General features: G+C 70.6%; 2 protein-coding genes across 2 annotated transcripts; both read right to left on the bottom strand.

Annotated features, from left to right (window-relative positions):
- Positions 1 to 22: 22 nt before the first annotated feature.
- On the bottom strand, positions 23 to 8,117 carry FAM171A2 (family with sequence similarity 171 member A2). The gene is given in 11 exon segments (XM_068418637.1): positions 23 to 277; positions 1,406 to 1,950; positions 1,952 to 2,377; positions 2,379 to 2,640; positions 3,223 to 3,349; positions 3,529 to 3,645; positions 4,395 to 4,571; positions 4,655 to 4,813; positions 4,895 to 4,987; positions 5,589 to 5,816; positions 7,990 to 8,117. Coding segments are annotated over 11 exon segments (2,301 nt in total). The 5' UTR covers positions 8,102 to 8,117; the 3' UTR covers positions 23 to 222.
- A 977-nt stretch (positions 8,118 to 9,094) lies between these two features.
- On the bottom strand, positions 9,095 to 18,666 carry ITGA2B (integrin subunit alpha 2b). Its single transcript, XM_068418636.1, has 30 exons — positions 18,475 to 18,666; positions 18,267 to 18,397; positions 18,083 to 18,180; positions 17,835 to 18,000; positions 17,715 to 17,764; positions 16,902 to 16,947; positions 16,580 to 16,708; positions 16,454 to 16,501; positions 16,015 to 16,058; positions 15,831 to 15,890; positions 15,271 to 15,323; positions 14,940 to 15,148; positions 14,594 to 14,776; positions 14,469 to 14,514; positions 14,278 to 14,382; positions 13,724 to 13,779; positions 13,480 to 13,631; positions 12,989 to 13,102; positions 12,515 to 12,585; positions 12,284 to 12,431; positions 11,305 to 11,397; positions 11,116 to 11,195; positions 10,927 to 11,007; positions 10,748 to 10,850; positions 10,523 to 10,675; positions 10,333 to 10,422; positions 10,145 to 10,258; positions 9,831 to 9,938; positions 9,630 to 9,752; positions 9,095 to 9,413 (listed from the first exon to the last, which is right to left on the bottom strand). The coding sequence occupies exons 1-30, from the start codon at positions 18,630 to 18,632 to the stop codon at positions 9,318 to 9,320; spliced, it is 3,108 nt and encodes a 1,035-aa protein (XP_068274737.1). The 5' UTR covers positions 18,633 to 18,666; the 3' UTR covers positions 9,095 to 9,317.
- Between the last annotated feature and the right edge of the window lie 547 nt (positions 18,667 to 19,213).

The raw sequence follows: 19,213 nt of genomic DNA, 5'->3' as shown, positions 1-19,213 counted from the left end.
GCACAAAGCAGAGGCGAGGGGGGGGCGTCTTAATTTTTTTTTAATATATTAATGGCATCTAACGACCCGGCAGGGACGTGCCCGGGGGGGTCCCCATGTCCCCCCCAGCCCCCGCTGTCCCCTCCTCTTCATCACCACGTAGAAAATGTTTAGAAACACAATTAAAATCCAAAGTTGGGGGGCGGACAAGGCTGGGGGGGGGGACAAGGGACCCCCCAGCTCCTACGGCAGCTTGGAGGCACCGCTGGCCCGGGGGGCACTGCCAGCCCCCCCCGCCCTGCAGGGACACACGTGGGGACATCGTCAGGATTGGGGGGGGACATGCAGCTCTTGTGTCCCCCCCCAAAAAAAACAGGGAGGTGAATGGCGATGGCATGGGGGGGACATGGAGTGGGACAGGGCAGGGGGACACCATGTGGCAGAGGGTGGTGGCATTGGAGTGGGAATAGGGGGGGTGATAGCCAAGGTGGGGGGTCCCAAGGACAGAGGGACACAGGTAGCCTGGGGCTTGTCCCTCTGGGCACAGTGGGGGGGACAGGCAGGGTGGGATGAGGGTGGTGGGATGGGATGATGGGTGGGACAGAAGGGTGGTGGGATGGGACAGTGGTGGGAGGGGACGGTGGTGCCAGGATGGTGTGGTGGTGGGATGAGATGGTGTCTGGGTGTGATGGGACAGGATGGTGGTGGGCTGGGCTGAGACGGTGGCAGGATGGGACAGTGGTGGTGGGATGGGATGGTGGTGTGCTGGGCTGAGATGGTGATGATGGATGGGATGGGATGGGATGGGATGGGATGGGATGGGATGGGATGGGATGGGATGGGATGGGATGGGATGGGATGGGATGGGATGGTTGGTGGTGGCTGGATGGCGTGGTGGTGGGATGAGATGGTGGCCAGGTGGGATGGGACAGTGACAAGACAGGATGGTGGCAGGATGATGTGATGGGGTGGGATGGGCTGAGGTGGTGGTGGGATGGGGTGGTCAGTGGTGGGATGGGATGATGGTGGGACAGGATGGTGGTAGGATAGGACAGTGTCAAGACAGAATGGTGACAGGATGATGTGGCAGAAAGGTGTGGTGGTGGGATGGGCTGAGATGGTGCCTGGATGGGATAGATCATGGTGGAACGGGACAGTTGGTGGTGGGACAGGATGGTGGTGGGACGGGACAGTGACAAGACAGGATGGAGGTGAGATGGGACAGTTGGTCATGGCTGGATGGGATGATGGTGGGACAAGGTGGTGGTGGAATGGGACAGCGTCAAGGCAGGCTGTGTGGTGGTGGGACAGGACGGTGGTGGGCTGGGATGACCGTAGCAGTGTACCCACCACCCCCCGGGGTCCCCCAGTGCCCCCCATCACCCCCAGCCCCCCCATCACCCCCAGCCCCCCCATCACCACTCACTTGACGTTGAAGACCATGAGCGGCCGCTCCTCTCGCTTCTGCCAGGGGCTTTTCCGGTCGCCCCCTTCGTCCCCGCCGTCGCCCCCCTCGGCCAACGCCTCCTCCTCCTCCTCGGGGCTGCTCAGGGCGTCGGGGGGAGCCTCGCTGGCGCTGCTGCGCCCGCTGCCCCCTCCCCGCCGCCCCCCGCTCCCCGCTTCCAACAACGGGGCCAACGAGTTGTCCTCGGGGGAGGTGGCGACGGGCAGGGGGGGCCGGGTCCCTCCGTCGTCCCCCCCGGCTCCGAGGGCGCGGGGGTGGCGAGGGGGGGGCGCGGGGCAGCCCCCCCGCTCCCTCCCGCCCTGCAGGTCGATGTAGGAGTGTCGGACCTGCGAGGAGCGGCCGTCCAGGGACACGAACCAGGCCCTCGGGGCGGGGGGACCCCCCAGCTCCAGCAGCTCCCCGTTGAGCTGGGCCACCGCCGACCCGTCCAGCAACACCGGGATGGCCACGGGCTGCGGGGCACGAGCCCCCCCCCAGTTCTCCCCGTCGTCAAACGCTTGCCCCGTCGGTTGGGGGGGGGCCGGGGGTAACGGGGGGCACCGTCGAAGCGGCTCCGGCCCCGTCGGGTTCGGGGGGTCCCTCGGGGTCGCCGGGGGCCAAGCGCATGTAGCGGGCGGGGATGAGGAGGGTGGGCATCACCCCCCGGTACACGTCCTCGGGCCCCCCGCCCCGCTCCAGGGGCCCGCAGAGGAGCAGGGGGCCCGCGGGGGCCAGCGAGGGGGGCCGGGGCGGGGGCTCGGGCAGCGGGTGCTCCCCGTACCGGGAGAAGGCGGGGGGGGACGGGGGGTGGTGGGGGGGGAAGGCGGGGGTCCCCCGGGGGGGCTCGTCCGGGGGTTGTAGCCCATCGACGGAGCGGGCGGCCCGGAGGTGCCCGTAGTCATCGGGGGCGGGGGGGTGGTGGCGGCGGGGGGGGACAAGGGTGGTGGCGGTTGGGGGGGGGACGGGGACCGGGCCGGAGCTGGTGGGGGTGGAAAAAATCCGGGCGGGTGGTGGGAAGGTCCCGGGTGGGGTTAGGGGGGGGTAAGGCGGGGGTGGGCAGGTCGGGGTCCCCCCCCGAGGACGCCGTCTCGGGGTGGCTGTCACCGCAGAGCAGGTCGAGCTGGGACACCGAGGTGGCCTGGTCACGGCGGGTGGCATCCAGCGGGGCCGGGAGGGGCAGCTTGCGGTGCTGGGCGCGGGGCTTGAGGCAGCGGCGCCTGGGGGGCACGGGGGAGGTGGTCAGGGGGGCTGGGGTCCCCCCGTACCCAGCTATAGGGCACCCAGGGGTGTCACGGGGTGCTGCCCCCCGTACCCAGCTATAGGGCACCCAGGGGCGTCACAGGGTGCTGCCCCCCCTACCCAGCTATAGGGCACCCAGGGGTGTCACGGGGTGCTGCCCCCCCCCCCCCCACCCAGCTATAGGGCACCCAGGGGTGTCACGGGGTGCTGCCCCCCCATACCCAGCTATAGGGCACCCAGGGGTGTCACAGGGTGCTGCTCCCCCCCATACCCAGCTATAGGGCACCCAGGGGTGTCACGGGGTGCTGCCCCCCCATACCCAGCTATAGGGCACCCAGGGGTGTCACAGGGTGCTGCCCCCCCATACCCAGCTATAGGGCACCCAGGGGTGTCACGGGGTGCTGCCCCCCCATACCCAGCTATAGGGCACCCAGGGGTGTCAGAGGGGTGCTGCCCCCCCATACCCAGCTGTAGGGCACCCAAGGGTGTCAGGCGGCCGTGTCCCCCCCCCAGGCCGCCGTTGGGCCCCCAGGGGTGCTGGGTGGGGGGTGGGTGCTGACCTGCAGTAGTAGATGAGGAGGCAGAGGAGGATGAGGACGAGCAGGGCCAGCGCGCCCAGGATGGTGAGGAGGAAGATGGTGTGGTAGGTGGTGACGTCTGTCACGCCCGCCGCCATCGCCACCAGCCCTGGGGGGGGACAGCGGGGTGGGACAGGGACACGGGCACCCCCCACCAGAGAGAGCACCCTAGGGGCTGCGCCCACCAGCACCCCACGGGATGGGTGTCCTTCCCCCCCCACCCCAAAGGACACCCCGTTTCCCGGAGCCACGGGGACAGGCTGGGGGCACCCGTGGGTGTCACCTCACCTGTACTGGGAGAGGGCAGGGCCGCTGCCCAGTATCCCAACTGGGAGGAGACGAAGGTCCAGTAAAGCTGCCGCCCCTCCTTACGGATCAGCCCCGTCCCGTTGCGCACCCACAGCCCTGCAGGGAGACACGGCCGGACCCCCCCGGCCCCACAGCGGGCTGAGACCCCCAGCTCATCACCCCCACTGCCGCCATCCCCGGTGGGACACGTGCCACCCCTCTGTCACCCCCTCAACCAGCACTCACCACTCGGGGTCACACCTCCAGCCTGGCACGTTGGTGGCGACCATGGAGACCCCCAAACTCATCACCCCCACCACCGTCATCCCCAGTGGGACCCGTGCCACCCCCTGTCACCCCTGTGCCACCCCTCTGTCACCCCCTCAACCAGCGCTCACCACTCTTGGGGCCAAACCTCCAGGCTGGCACGCTGGTGGCCACCAGAGAGACCTCCCAAACTCATCACCCCCACTGCCATCATCCCCGGTGGGACCCATGTCACCTCTCTGCCACCCCCCTGTCACCCCCTCAACCAGCACTCACCACTCTTGGGGTCACACCTCCAGGCTGGCACATTGGTGGCCACCATGGCTAACCCCCAAACTCATTGCCCCCACCACCATCATCCCCGGTGAGACCTGTGCCACCTCTCTTGTCACCCCTCCGTCACCTTCTCAACCAGCGCTCACCACTCTTGGGGTCACACCTCCAGGCTGGCATGTTGGTGGCCACCATGTTTAACCCCCAAACTCACCACGCCCACCATCGCCACCCCCAGCGGGACCCGTGCCACCCCTCTGTCACCCCCCTCTCACCCCTGTGCCATCCCTCTGTCACCCCCCATCACCCCCTCACCCAGCACTCACCGCTCTTTGGGTCAAACCTCCAGGCTGGCACGCTGGTGGCCACCAAGTGCCCGGTGTCGGGAGCCAAAGGCACCGAGAGGTGGACGGGGCCGGCCAGCGGCACCTCCGTCCCGTTGCCCGTGAAGAGCTGAACGCTGAGGGCCGCCACCGGCGCCAGCTCCAGCCACGCACCATCGGCTGCGGGGACAAGCGACGGGGACACCTCTAGGGCGTGCCCTGCGGGGTGTCCCCTCCCAGCCCCCGTGTCCCCAAGCCCGTACCGCTGCCATCGGGCTCGGCGCCCAGGAAGGCCGGGAAGGCAGTGGCCGCGCGGGGACCCGTGGCCGCGGTGAGGGACGCGGCGAGCTGGCTGTACGTGGAGCTGCGGGGCAGGCGGGCGGCGCGGCGCGGGAACTGCGCCCACGGCTGGCCCCGGGCACCTGGGCACAGGGGGGACACGGTGGGTGAGGGCACCCGGAGCGGGTGGCGGGTGTCACCGCGTCCCCCCCGCCGGGGCTCACCTGGGGATCCGCGGAGGATCTGGACGAGGTCCTCGTAGAGGATGAGGGTGGCGGGGACCTCGGGGAGCAGGTGGAGGCTGAGGGAGGCGTAGACTGCAAAGGGGGGGTGAGGGGGGACCCCAAACATACACCCCACCCCCGGCACCCACCTCCCAGGGTGGGGGGGGTGGGGGGTGATGGGACTGGGGGACTTTGGGGTCCCCAGGATGTGACCAGCCCCTCCTGAAAGGGCTGGACCCCGCCAACCCCCCCTGTAAAGGACCCCCTCCCCAAAAGCCCTTTGGGGTCCCCAGTAAAGGATTGGGGTCCCAAGGAAGGGATTTGGGAGTCCCCAGTAAGGGACTGGAGCCCCCCCTCCCCACTAAGGGAGGAATGAGGGACCCCATTAAAGGCTTGGGCCCACCCCCATAAGAAATTGAGGCCCCCAGTAAGTGACCAGTTCCCCCAGTAAGGGGTCAGAGCCTCCCAGTAAGGGGCTGGGGTCCCCCATAAGGGCACAAAGCTCCCCCATAGGGGTCAGAGTCCCCCAGTAAGGGGCTGGGGTCCCCCATAAGGGTTCAGAGCCTCCCCAGTAAGGGAACAGAGAGGGCCCCCCCAGTAAGAGCCCCCCAGTAAGGGGCTGGGGTCCCCCAGTAAGGGGTCAGAGTCTCCCAGTAAGGGGTCAGAGTCCCCCACAAGGGTCCCGGTGACTCACGCGGCAGCTTGGTGACGCGCCAGGGGACGGAGGCGGTGACGTGGCCGCGGCGGGCGGCGGTGACAAGGACCCAGGTGCCCAGGCGGTAGGGGACGGGCAGGACCCCGGTGCCGTCGGCGTCCGTGGTGGCGGCCGCCAAGGAGCTGCGGTTGCCGAAGACCTCGAGGGTGGCCTGGGCCAGCGGGGCCAGTGTCCCGCTCTCGTACACCTGCACCTTCAGCAGCACCTCTGCGGGGACACGGGGGACATGGGGGTGTGGGCACGGGGGCACCCCCCATGACAATGGGTAACCCCAGCGTGCCCTGTGGGTGGGGTGGGGGACAGCATCTCAGCAGGGTGGTGGGACCCATCCTGGTGGGTCACAGGCATCATCATGGTGGGTCATGGCCACCATCCTAGTGGGTCGTGGGCACCAACTCAGCAGGGTGGTGGACCCATCCCAGCAGGTCATGGGCACCATCATGGTGGTGGGACCCATCCCAGAGGATCATGGCCACCATCCCAGTGGGTCATGGGCACATCTCAGCATGGTGGTGGGACCCATATCAGCAAAATGGTGGCACCCATCCTGGTGGGTCATGGGCACCATCCCAACAGGTCATGGGCACCATCTCAGCATGGTCCTGGAACCCATATCAGCAGGATGATGGCAGTGGATCATGTCCACCATCCTGGTGGGTCATGGCCACCAACTCAGCAGAGTGGTGGGACCCATCCTGGTGGGTCATGGGCACCATCTCAGCAGGGTGGTGGACCCATCCCAGCAGGTCAGGGGCACCATCCCAGAAGGTCATGGGCACCATCCCAGCATGGTTTTGGTACCCATATCGGCAGGATGGTGGGACTCATCATGGTGGGTCACGGGCACCACCCCAGTAGGGTCACAGGTCCCATCCCAGCAGGTCATGGGCACCACCATGGGGGGTGCAGGCACCATCCCTGTGCCCCCCTAAGCAGGTGGCCGGGGGGGGATTGTTAGTGCCCCAGGGTGCTGCGCCCATGGGTGGGTGCACCCCACCGTCCCCCTCCACCCCCCCCTCAGGGCACAGCTCACACGTGTCACGAGATGGGGGGTCTCCACCCCAGTGAGCCCCACTGGCAGTGCAGGGACGGGTCCCCCACCCCAGTCCCCGACGCAGGGCAGGGCTGGGGGGGACACCCCACGCACCCACCCCCCCCGTGCCCCCCCGGTCCAGCCCCGTCCTGCCACCGCCCGCAGCCCTTGGCAGCCGGCCCGGCTCAGCACCGTCACCCTGGCAACGACCTCCTTCATCCCGCGGCCCCGGGGGCTCTCGGGACCCCGTGTGTCCCCCCCGGTATCATCCTGCCCCCCCCAAAAGCCCCCCTGCACCACTGGGCACCCCAACCCCTGCCTGCCCCCCCCCAGCCCAGACGTCCAGGGGTCCAGCCCTGCGCCCTGTCACCGCTGCCAACCCACGGGGACAGGGACGGGTGACGCCAGCCGGGAGCAGGCAGAGGTGCCTGCAAGGGGGTGACCCCCGCACCCAGGATGCCCCCCACCACCCCCCACCCCCCCCCACCACCCTTCTGAACTCCCTGACCTGGGACCTCCACCCACCCTCCTGCACCCCCAGGCTCTGCCCAGGACCCCCACCCACCCTCCTGCACCCCATGACCTGGGACCCCCACCCACCCTCCTGCACCCCCAGGCTCTGCCCAGGACCCCCACCCACCCTCCTGCACCCCATGGCTTGAGACCCCTCCCATCACGCTGCACCCTCTGCCCAGGACCCCCACCCACCTTCCTTCACCCTCTGGCCTGAGACCCCCACCCACCATCATGCACCCCATGACCTGCGACCACCCCCACCCTCCTGCACACCCAAACTCTCTCCACGACCCCCACCCACCCCGTTGCACCCCTTGACACTGCCCAGGACCCCCACCCACCCTCCTGCACCCCCAGCACCCCCACCCAGCACCCACCGGTGGCCAGAATGACCCGGGGAGGGGGGGAGAGGGATGGACAGATGGGGAGAAGGGGGGACAGAGGGACAGACAGCCGGGGGGGGGACACAGAGGGCCAGGCGGGGGGGGACACAGAGGGACAGCCGGGGTGGGGGGGAAACGGATGGACAGACGGGGGGACAGAGGGACAGGCCGGGGTGGGGACAGAGGGACAGACGGGGGTGGGGGGACAGGAGGATAGCCGGGGGAGGGGGACAGGGGGACAGACAGGGTGGGGACAGGGAGACAACCGGGGGCGGGGGGGACAGAGGGGGGACAGAGGGACAAGGGGGGGGGCCGAGGGGCGGCCAGCCGGGGGGCGGGCAGCGGGGTCCGTCCCGGGGGCCGGGGGTGATGGGGGTGGCGGGGCCGGGGGCGGTGGGGTGGCGGGGCCGCGCTCGGTCCCCCGCACACAAAGGCCGCTCGCTCTCACCGTGCGCTCCCGGCTCCGCCGCGCCCCGCGCCCGCCGCCCGCCCGCCGCCGCCGCCGCCAGCAGCAGGGCCAGCACCGGCCCGGGCAGCGGCAGGAGCCGCCGGGCCCGCATGGTCGCTCCCCGCCGTTACCCCGCCATGCCCGGCCCGGCCCCCCCCGCCCCGCCCCGCCCCGGGGACCGGGCTCCACCTGCCGGAGCCGCCGGGCACCGCCGCGCCCGCCCCGCCCCGGCACCGGCACCGGCACCCGGGAGTGACCCCGGCCCCGGGACCCACCGCCGGGACCAGCACGGACATCCCGGGACTGACCCCCGCTACCGGCACCGGCATCCCGGGACTGACCCCGGGACCGGTACCCACCCCGGGCCCACCCCCCGGGACCAGGCCGCGAGCCCCGGGACCAGCACTCGGGACCGGCACCGACATCCCACTACCCACCCGGGTACTGCATCGGCATCCTGGGACTGATCCCGGTACCACCACCGACCCCCGGTACAGCACCAGTATCCCAGGACTGATCCCAGTACCGGCACCAGCCCCAGTACTGCACTGACATCCCACCACTGACCCCAGTATGGCACCAGCACCCCAGCACCGACCCCGGTACTGGCACTGACCCCAGTACAGCACCGGCCCTCCGGCACTGGCACCAGCCCCCGGTACCGGCACTGACCCGGTACCGACCCCAGCACCCCAGGACTGACCCCCCCGGTCCCACAGCAGCACCCCAACCCCAAACCCCCCCCCCCCCCCCACTGGCACCCCAGCTCTGACCCCCCCCAGTGCCCCCCCAGCACCCCAACCCTCAACCCCCCAGTACCGACCCCCCCAGCACCACAGCAGCCCCCCCGGCACTGGCACCCACCCGGTACCAACCCTGACCCCCCCCCCCGCCCCCCAGCACCCACCCGCCAGGCCTGGGCACAGGCACACAGACCCCTGGGGCACCCCAAAGGCACCCAGAGGTCCCCAAAGCCATCCCCTGTCCCTATTCACCCCCACGTGGGTCCTGTCCCCTCCCCAGGCCCCCCCCCACCATGGCACAGGGCTTGGGGGGCACCCCCATGTCACCCCACGGGAACCCCACGGTGCCAGGCAGAGGTTTATTGTCTGGGCGCAGCAGTGGGGTGCTGGGGGTGGGACATGGGTGCTGTGCCCCACTGGCACCCGGGGGTGCTGGGGACATGGGCGTGGGACATGGGTGCTGTGCCCCGCTGGCACCCGGGGGTGCTGAGGACATGGGGGTGGGACATGGGTGCTGTGCCCCGCTGGCACCGGGGGGTGCTGGGGACATTGGGGCTGGGCCAGGGGACATGCCAGGGTACCCCACTAGCCCTGGGCACCCCCCGGCTCCTCAGCCCGGCCAGGTGCCAGCTCCTGTGTGTCCTCCTCGGTGGGTGGCCGCGTCCTCCTGAAGAAACCCACCTGGCAGAGGGACATGGTGACAGCCCGGTCCCCAGGGACCCCATGGCACCGGTCCCAGGGGACCCCGTGGCATGGGACCCCACGGACCCCAGGTCCTGCCCCCCACCCCCAGGGCTCGATCTCGCATTTCGTATGTCCCTCCAGTGCCATCAGTGTCCCCCCACCATGGCGGGGTGTCCCCAGTGTCCCCAGTGTCCCCCCTCCGCACCCGCTCACCTTCCACATGAGGAGGATGAGGAGGGTGAGGAGCAGGAGCCCGGCCAGGACCCCCAGCACCACCCACCACACCGGCACGGCCCTCTCGCCCCCGGGGCTGGTGCGCACCACCTCGGTGACAGCCTGCGGAGGGACGGGTGGGTGACACCGCTGGCACCACAGCCTGTCCCTGTGTCCCCCCCTGGCTCATGCCAGCCCTACCGTGGCCTCCCCGGCGGGCAGGACGCGGGGCCGGACGCGGTAGGGCATGGCCGAGGTGTTGAACCAGGCCCGCGACTGGATGAGGAACTGCTGCAGGAGGTGTTCCCGCTGGGGACACGCGTGGGGACACGAGGGGACATGGCGTCAGGGGTGCTGGCAGCCAGCGGGGCACCCATGACCCCACACCCGGCGTCCCCAGGGTTGCTCTCTGCATGTCCCCAGGGATCACCGTGCAGGAGGGGACACGGCGGGGACACCTTGGGGACACCGTGGGGGGACACGGGGACACTGTGTCCACCCTGGGGTGACAGTACCTGCTGCAGGGTGTCCATCCAGAGCAGGGCATGGACGCTGACCAGCGCCCGCTGGTCCCTGGCCAGGCTGGGCACGCGGCAGGCGATGGCCACGCACGTGGCGTTACCGCAGTCCTGCGGGACACGGTGTCACCCTGACCCCCAACCCGGGGGACACCCACCCACCCGCCCGGGGGGCACCCGCTCACCACGGGGACGGGCGCCCCCTCCGCCTCCCTGCGCTCCCGCCCGTGGGTGCCGTTCCGGGGCGCCGCGCCCGTGGGCCGGGGGATCTCCAGCTGGAAGGAGACAAAGGATGGGGTGGGGACAGGAGGGGACATCACCTTGTCACCCCCCCCAGCACCCAGCGGGTGGGTGCCGCCCCCAGCAGGACCCTACGTGCTCGGCGTTGAGGCCAGGGGGGTCGGTGCAGCTCATGCCCCCCTCGGTGCCCAGCTCCAGCAGGTAGAGCAGGATGCGGCCACCCAGGTGGCTGGGGACGGCGAGGCGCAGGGTGACCTCGCTGACGGTGCTGGGACCCTTGTTGTGGAGCTGCGGGAGGATGGTGAGGTGACACCGGGGGGGGGACAGTCCCCTGGGGCACCCATGGGTGCAGCACCCTACCTCGTAGACGTGCTCCACCTTGATGCCGTGGTCCTCGAGGCGCCGGCTGCCCTCCACCGTGTGCCAGCTCTCGGGCAGCACCGTGGTGGCAGGCAGGGAGGTGCTGGCAGGACAGAGGGGGGGTCAGTGTCCCCTCCTGGTCCCCTCGGTCCCCTGTGTACCCCCCCCCAGACCCTCACCCTCGCAGCTCCATCGCCGCCTGCGCCTCCACGGGCACCGTCACCGTCACCGAGGCGTTGGCAGAGCTGGGGCTGTTCTTGCTGCGGGGACACGGCGGGGTGAGGGATGGCCACCGAGTCTGGGGACACGCTGAGGCCACCAAGTCCCAGGTTGGGGTGGGGGGGACAGGGGGACAGGCCAGGTGTCACCTGCGCAGCTGGAGCTGGAAGGTGATGGCGTCACCCACGTCCTCCAGCCCGGAGACGCTCAGCTCCATGTCCACGGTGATCTGGGGGGGACAGCGGGAGGGTGGGCAGGGGACCTGCCACCTCCGGCCGTGCCCAGCCCCGACACCAGGGTGACGGGCTCAGCGGGGGGGACCCCCCCCGTCCCCTTACCCGGGCACCCGCTTTCATGGGGTTGCCCAGCTCGCAGAGCACCACGTGGCTCCCGTTCTCCTTCCGGGGGTTGCAGCTCAGCTTCTCCTGCCCCTGCAGGGGGGGGACACAGGGGGGTGACACGTCATGGACACCCCCCCATGCACCAACCACCCTGGGGACCTGCACGGTGCAAGGGCAGGGTGTGACCCCCCACCCCTGGCACCCCCTGGCACCCATCACCACCAGGCACCCACACGAAGGGTGATGGCCACCAAGGGCACAGAAGGTGCCCACATCTTGAGGACACCCTGTCCCCTGTCCCCACCAGGCACCCACATGAAGGGTGATGGCCACCACGGGCAGGGCGTGACCCCCACATTGGGGACCACCTGGCACCCATCACCACCGGGCATCTACATGAAAGATGACGGCCACCAAGGGCACACACAAGGTGCCCACACCTTGGGGACACCCTGTCCCCTGTCCCCATCAAATACCCACACGAAGGGTGACGGCCACTAAGGGTAGGGCGTGAGACCCCCACCCCAGGGACCCCCTGGCACCCATCACCATCAGGCACCCGCATGGAAGGTGATGGCCACCAAGGGCACCCACAAGGTGCCCACACCCAGGGCACCCACTGGCACCCTTCACCACCGGGCAACCACACGAAGGGTGACAGCCACCAAGGGCAGGGCATCCCCCACCACCCAGGTCACCCCCTGTCCCCTATCCCCACCAGACACCTACATGGAGGGTGATGGCCACCAAGGGCAGGAGGTGACCCCCCCCACCCAGGGGACCCCCTGGTGCCCCCCTGCTGGGCACCCACATGAAGGGTGATGGCCACCAAGGGCAAGGCGTGAGACCCCCAACCCAGGGACCCCCTGGCACCCATCACCATCAGACACCCACATGAAGGGTGACGGCCACCAAGGGCAGGGTGTGACCCGCCACCCCGGGCATCCCCTGGCCCCCATCACCACCAGGCACCCACCGGGATGCTGCTCCGGGCCGCCTGGTAGTGGGTGCCGGGGGGCAGCTGCACCCGCAGCTCAGCCTCGAAGGCGCCTTCACCCGCATTGGTGGCCTCGGCGCGCAGGCGCAGGGTGGCCTCTGCCCCGACGAGCAGGCGCCTGCTGGGCCTGGGGTGGGGGGGGACACGGGGACAGGGCTGAGCACCCCGGGGTGACAGCGGGCACCCACCCTCGCCCAGGCCGGCGCTCACGTGTCGGCGGCCAGGCGGAGGTCAGGGACGCAGAGGTTGTCGTCACCGCAGTCCTCCAGGATGATGTGGGTCTGGGGGGGACAGGGGGGACGGGGGGGACAGGGGATGGAGGGACAGGGGGGGACAGGGCGGGGTGCGGGATGGGGAGCCATTGGGGACAACAGCGGGTAGAGAGGGGACATCATGGGGAGGGACTGGGGACAGTGGGGGGTACAGAGGGGACATCCCAGGAAGGGACTAGGGACAGTGGGGCACTGGGGGGACACCATGGGGAGGGACTGGGGACAGCGGGGAGGACAGGGTCCACATCCCAGGGGGGGTTGGGGACACTGGGGACAGGCTGGGGACCGCAGGGCCGGAGCAGAGAGGTGGCAGCGGGTGCCCCGGGCTGGGGGTGCCCTGGCCCGACTGTGGGGACGAGCCCAGCCTGGGTGACAGCGGCGATGTCCCCAGCTCAGCCGCGTCCCCCCGTACCTGCGCCTGCACCAGGGTGTCCCCGTAGAGCACCAGCCCCGGGGTGGCCCCGGGCAGCGCCAGGCTCAGGCTCAGGGCCACCGGGCTCAGCTTGTCCTTGAACTCTGCCTCGGCCTGGGGACACCCACGGGCACAGCACCCGGTGACACCCTGCACCCACCCTGCCCCAGGGCCACCGCCCGCCCGGGCTGGGGACACCACTGTCCCCATCCTTGTCCCCATCCCAGCTGCAGATGCCACTGTCCCTGTCCCTGTCCCCCACTCTCCTGGGCTGGGGACACCGTTGTCCCCATCCCTGTCCCCACCCCAGCTGTGGATGCCACTGTCCCCATCCCTGTCCCCATCCCAGATGGAGATGCCACTGTCCCTGTCCCCATCCCTTTCCCCATCCCTGTCCCCATCCCAGATGGAGATGCCACCATCCCCACCCCTGTCCCCATCCCAGCTGGGGACGCCGCTGTCCCCAGCCCGCGCTGGCACCGTCCCCGTACCCGCAGGTAGGCGTTGAGGTGGTGGCACAGGGGAGGTGCCCCCGGGACCAGCTCCAGCGCCCCATGCCAGGACGGCTGGTGGCCCTCCAGCAGCAGGACCCGCCGCGACAGCCGGGGCTTCAGCCGGTCCAGCTGCAGCTCGGCGTCGAGCCCTGGCAGGGCAGGGGGGACATGGCACCAGTGCCACCCTTGGTGCCACCCCAGCGGTGGCCCTTGTCCCCCCCTGGGTGACACGGGCACTCACGGATGCTGGGGGGGATGCGCTGGCCCGTCACACTGATGCACAGCTCCACCGAGAAGCTGCGAGGGGGACAGCGCCGGGGGTCTCAGGGACCTGCCGTGTCCCCGGGACATGTCCCCACACCGGTGGTGTCCCCATGGCGGCATCCCCACAGTGGTGTCCCCACAGTGGTGTCCCCACAGTGGTGCCCCCATAGCAGTATCCCCATGGTGGTGTCCCCTTGGTGGTGTCCCCATAGCAGTATCCCCATGGTGGTGTCCCCTTGGTGGTGTCCCCAAGGTGCTGTCCCCACGGTGCTGTCCCCAAAGTCGTGTCCCCAAGGTGGTGCCCCCACAGTGGTGTCCCCATGGCAGTGTCCCCATGGTGGTGTCCCCATGGTGGTGTCCCCAAAGGTAGTGTCCCCATGGCAGTGTCCCCATGGTGGTGTCCCCATAGTGGTGTCCCCAAGGTGGTGTCCCCAAGGTCATGTCCCCAAGGTGGTGTCCCCATAGTGGTGTCCCCAAGGTGGTGTTCCCACACCAGTGTCCCCACACCAGTGTCCCCACCACACAGCTCACCAGCTGACGCGGGTGCCGGACTCCGGCAGGACACAGGCCAGGACCTCGGGGTTCAGCCCGTCGGGGACACTCAGGTGGGTCCGGGCCACCACCACGGGCTGTCCCCTGTGACACGGGGACAGAGCTGAGGTGCCAGGGGACCCGCGCAGGGACCCTCCTGGGGCCGTGCCACCACCGGGACGGGCACTCACCGGTACACGGCCACCTTGGCCGCCCCATAGGCCCCCACCAGCAGATCTGCGGGGACAAGCAGGGGGTCGGTGACAAGGGTGGGTGACACCGGGGTGGCACCGGGGTGACAGGGCGGTGGCCATACCCGGGTAGCCGTTGTCGTCCAGGTCGGTGGCACCGCGGAGGGCGAAGCCGAAGGCGGCCGGGCCGGGGAAGGGGCTGGCGAGGCGCTGGGTGGGCACGGCCACCAACCCCTCGCTCTGCCCACGGAAGATGAGCACCTGCCCGCTGCCACCGTCACCCCCGAACGGGGCACCCACCGCCACGTCTGGGGGACACGGGGTGGGGGGGAGACATGAGCACCCATTGGGTGCCCCATCCCCACGCCACCACCCACCCTGCCTCAGTTTCCCCACTGGTTTAGATGAGGCACCCGCTCCCCGCCACCCCGGTGCCACCCTGGTGCCACCCCAGTGCCCCCGCGGTGTTACCGCCGTAGCCGTCCTTGTCCAGGTCCCCGAGGCTGGCGATGGCGGCGGCGAAGCGGCCGTAGGGATGGGTGCCCGTCAGGGTTTGGGGGTGCTGGGTGAAGGGTCTCTGCCCCCCACCCAGGTAGAGGTAGAGGCGCCCCACCTCGCTGCGGTGCCCGTCGGGGCGGCGGGCCATGAACAGGGGGGCACCCACCAGCACGTCGTCCTGCCTGGGGGACACGGTGGGGGTGGCTGAGTTTGGGAGCTGGGGGAGGCACCCAAAGGCAAAGGGCAGCACCCCAGGGTGCCCCCATGGGGGGTGAGGGGGTGGGGGGACGGTCCCTGCGCTCACCCGTCCCCGTTGACGTCAGCCACGGCCACCGTGTGCCCGAAGTACGAGGCCACCTGGGAAGGGGTTGGGTGGGGGTGGGGGGGGGTGGCACTGGGGGGGGGGGCTGGGGGCACCGTGGGGTGCGCTGGGTGATGGGGGAGTGGGAGGAGTTGGGTGCTGGGGTGTTATGGGGTGGGGTGCTGGGGGGTATCGGGGGGGCAGTTGGGTGCTGGGGGTGCTGGGTGCTATGGGGTGGGTGCAGGGGAGCTGTGGAGCATGGGGGTGCAGTCGGGTGCTGGGGTGCCGTGAGGCACCTCGGGGGGGGCAATTGGGTGCTGGGGGTCCCAGGGAGTGCTGGGGTGCTGTGGGGTGGGGGTGCTGGGGTGCTGTGGGGCATCGGGGGGGCATTTGGGTGCTGGGGGATGGGGAGTGCAGGGGAGCTGTGGAGCACCAGGGTGGGTGCTGTGGGGTGCCAGGGCAGTGGGGTGGGTGCTCTGGGTGCTGTGGGGTGGGTGCTGTGGGGTGGCAGGGCAGTGGGGTGGGTGCTGTGGGTGCTGTGGGGTGGGTGCTGCGGGGGGTACCTGCTCGCTGGCGATGCCCCGCAGCCGCCGCAGTGTCACCCCCACGCTGAAGATCTCCACCTGCCCCGAGCAGCGTCAAGCCCTGTCCCCATCCCCACCCCGAGGTGCCACCTCAGGGTGCCCGGCCACAGCGGTTTCCCCCCCGCCGGGCACCCCACACACACAGCCGGGTACCCCCACTCACCTCGCCCCTCGTGTTGCTCTTGTTGGGGACCCCCACGACGTACTCTGCGGGGGGCAAGAGCCCTGAGTGCCCCCCCTGGCACTGGGGTGGGCATGGGGGGCACCCCTGGCACTGGGGTGAGCGTGGGGATACCCCTGGTATTGGGGTGGGCATGGGGACACTCCTGGCAGTGAGGTGGGTATGGGGACACCCCTGGCACTGGGGTGGGCACGGGGTTATGCTCCTGGCACTGAGGTGGGCACGGGGGCACAGGGACACCCCTGGCACCGGGGTGGGCACGGGGGCACACAAGCCAATGGCCAGGACTCCTGAGCTGGCACAACCCGTGTCACAGAGCCCTGGGGACAGGAGGGCACCGCGGAGCCCAGGGGTGCCCAGGCCCCGTGTCCCCCCCCCACCCCGCAGGTGGCCCTGGCCCCCCGTGCCCGCCTGGCCGTACCTTTGGTTTTGGGATCGTCATCGAACTCGCCCACGGCCACCGAGTACCCTGCGGGGACACGGGCACCGGTGACCCCCCGCTGTGCCCCAGCACCCCCAGCCCCAAGGGCCCGTGCCCGCGGCTCACCCCGGTACCCGTCCTCGTAGTCCGTGGCCATGGGCTCCTCCGTGGGCCGCCCCGGGCGCTCGGGCCACAGCAGGGACCGGCCGTGGAAGCGGGTGAGGATGGCATCCACCGCCACGGAGTACAGGAGCCCTGCGGGACCCCGGCGTGGGCACCGGCGTGGGCACCGGCACTGGCAGGGCACCTGCCGGCACCCACCGCCCCGGGCTGCCGGTGCCACTGCAGGTGGCACCCACGGGGGTGCCCCAGCCGGGGTGCCCTCCTCCCGCCGTGCCCACCCAAAGGTGGGTACCCTGGCACTGGCCAGCCTGGTGATGGGACTCACCCGTGAAGTAGTACCCGCCGGGGGCACCCAGCACCAGCGTGCCATCCTGCAGGGCGAGCTGGCGTCAGCAGGGGCACCCCCACCCCATCATCCCCCACCCCAGCACCCTCACCCCAACACCCCCACCCTGACACCCCCACCCTGACACCCTCAACCAAGCGTCCCCTTCCTTGGCACCCACACACGGGCATCCCCCACCCATGCATCCCCCACCCCAACACCTTCACCCCAGCATCTCCCACCCTGGCACCCCCCATCCCAGCATCCCCCACCCCGATACCCTCACCTTGGCACCCCCATGCCAGCACCCTCACCCTGACACGCTCACCCTGGCATTCCCTTGCCTGGCATCCCCACCTGGGCATCCCCCACCCAAGCATCCCTCACCCCAACACCCCCACCCCGGCACCCTCACCTCAACATTCCCCTCCCCAGTACCCCCACCCAAGCATCCCCTTCCTTGGCACCCCCCCACCCTGGGACCCCCCATCCCAGCACCCCTCACCCTGGCACCCCCATCCCAGCACCCCCACCCAAGAGTCCCCATCCTGGCACCCCCCCATCCCAGCATCCCCCCTACGCTGGCACCCCCACGCCAGCACCCCCACCCAAGCGTCCCCACCCTGGCACCCCCTATCCCAGCACCCCCTACCCTGGCACCCCCCATCCCAGCACCCCCCCATCCTGGCACCCCCCTACCCAACACCCCCACCCAGGTACCACTCCAACTGCACCCTCTGCACCCCCACCACACCCCCCTGGGCACCCCCGGCGGGGGGCACCCCACTCACACCCCCCCAGCACCCGTCTCACTGGGGTGACAGCAGCGCTGAAGCCGAGCTCGCAGTAGCGCCTGTCGTAGGCTGCGGGCGCAGGGCAGGGTCAGGGCTGGGGGGCACCCACCCATGCACCCACCCAGCCGCTCGCCCTCACCGTAGCTGCTCTCGCGGTAGGCGCCGGCCATGAGGTGGTCGCGGCAGGGCGAGTACCAGGCGACGCGCCGCAGCCCGGGGGCACCCACGAAGCAGGCGCCCGTGGGCGTGCGGAAAGCCTCGTGCTGCCCGTCCAGCGCGTTCCAGTGCTGCAGCGGGGCGCAGGCCTGGCGAGGGGGGGGGGGTGCTCACCCTACAGCTGCCCCCTGAGGGTGCCCACGCAGCCACCCACCCGCCGGCTGCACCCACCACCAGTTTGCCGTCCCAACTGGTGACGGACGCTCCCAGCCACTGGTGCGACTTGTAGGTGTGAAGCTTCAGGGTATTTTGGGTCTCGGTCTCGTCCCCTGGGAAGGTGGGAGAGGGGGAGCGTGCGGTGCCAGTGTCCCCCCCCCACCCTGCACCCACCCGTCACCCCACGGCACCCACGTACCCGCAGTGTCCATGGCGAGGGGGTGGCAGGGGGGATCCCCGGGGGGCCACGAGCAGAAGAAGACTGCGCCGGGCTGAGCCACGCCGGGCTGGGAGGTGTTGGCGCGGGGTGCCCCCACCGCCACACCGGGCCTGGGGTGGGCACAGCGGGTGGTGGGGTGGGGGGGACGGGCGCTGAGCACCCCGGTGTGACCCCGGTGTCTCCCTACCTGCCCTCGGCGGTGTGAAAATCCAGCGCGAAGCCGAAATAGCTGCTGGGGGGTCCCTCGTAGATGGTGGGGGGGTCCTGGAGGAGCCCCAGGGTGGGGGCCAAGCGTGGCCCCCCGAGGAGGAGCAGGGCCCGGAACAGGGCAGCGGTGGCCCCCATGGCCACCCAGAAACGCAGCCGGCACAGCCTGTCCCGGCACATCCCGGTGCTTATCTGAGGGGCCGCAGCTGGGGATGGGCACGGCGGGGACGGGGGGCACAGGAAGGGCCCCCCCGCACCCACACCCGCTCCTGCCCCGGAGCCAAAGGGATGTGGGGGTGCAGGGGGGGGACGGGGATGGAGGTGCCCGTCCCGGCTGGAGGAGCAGGGCAGGGGACAGGAGGTGGCAGTGCCGCCGGGGGGGACACGGTGAGGGGTTTGGGGCTGGGGGACATGGCCATGGAGGGAAGCAGCACCCCTGCACCCACCACCCTCCTTCCGCCGGCGGACGGGGCCCATCCAGCCCCCCCCCACCGCAGGACGCCTATCGCAGGGCGCAGGCGGCCGGCGGAAACGTGGCAGGGAGGGGGGATGCCATGGGGCACGGGGGCCCCGGCCATTGTCCCCTGAGGTCCCCTCCACAGCGGGATGGAGTAGACAGGGGGTAGGGGACGCCTGGCTCCTCCCCCCCAGCATCAGGCATCGTCACCAAACCATCTCCCCGTCCCCAGGGCAGGGACTCCCCAAAACCTTCTGCGGGG

This window comes from Nyctibius grandis, chromosome 26, assembly GCF_013368605.1.
Source record: "Nyctibius grandis isolate bNycGra1 chromosome 26, bNycGra1.pri, whole genome shotgun sequence".
NCBI classification, from domain to species: domain Eukaryota; kingdom Metazoa; phylum Chordata; class Aves; order Nyctibiiformes; family Nyctibiidae; genus Nyctibius; species Nyctibius grandis.
The sequence above is the reverse complement of the archived record's forward strand: the minus strand, read 5'-3'. Positions and strand labels throughout refer to the sequence as shown.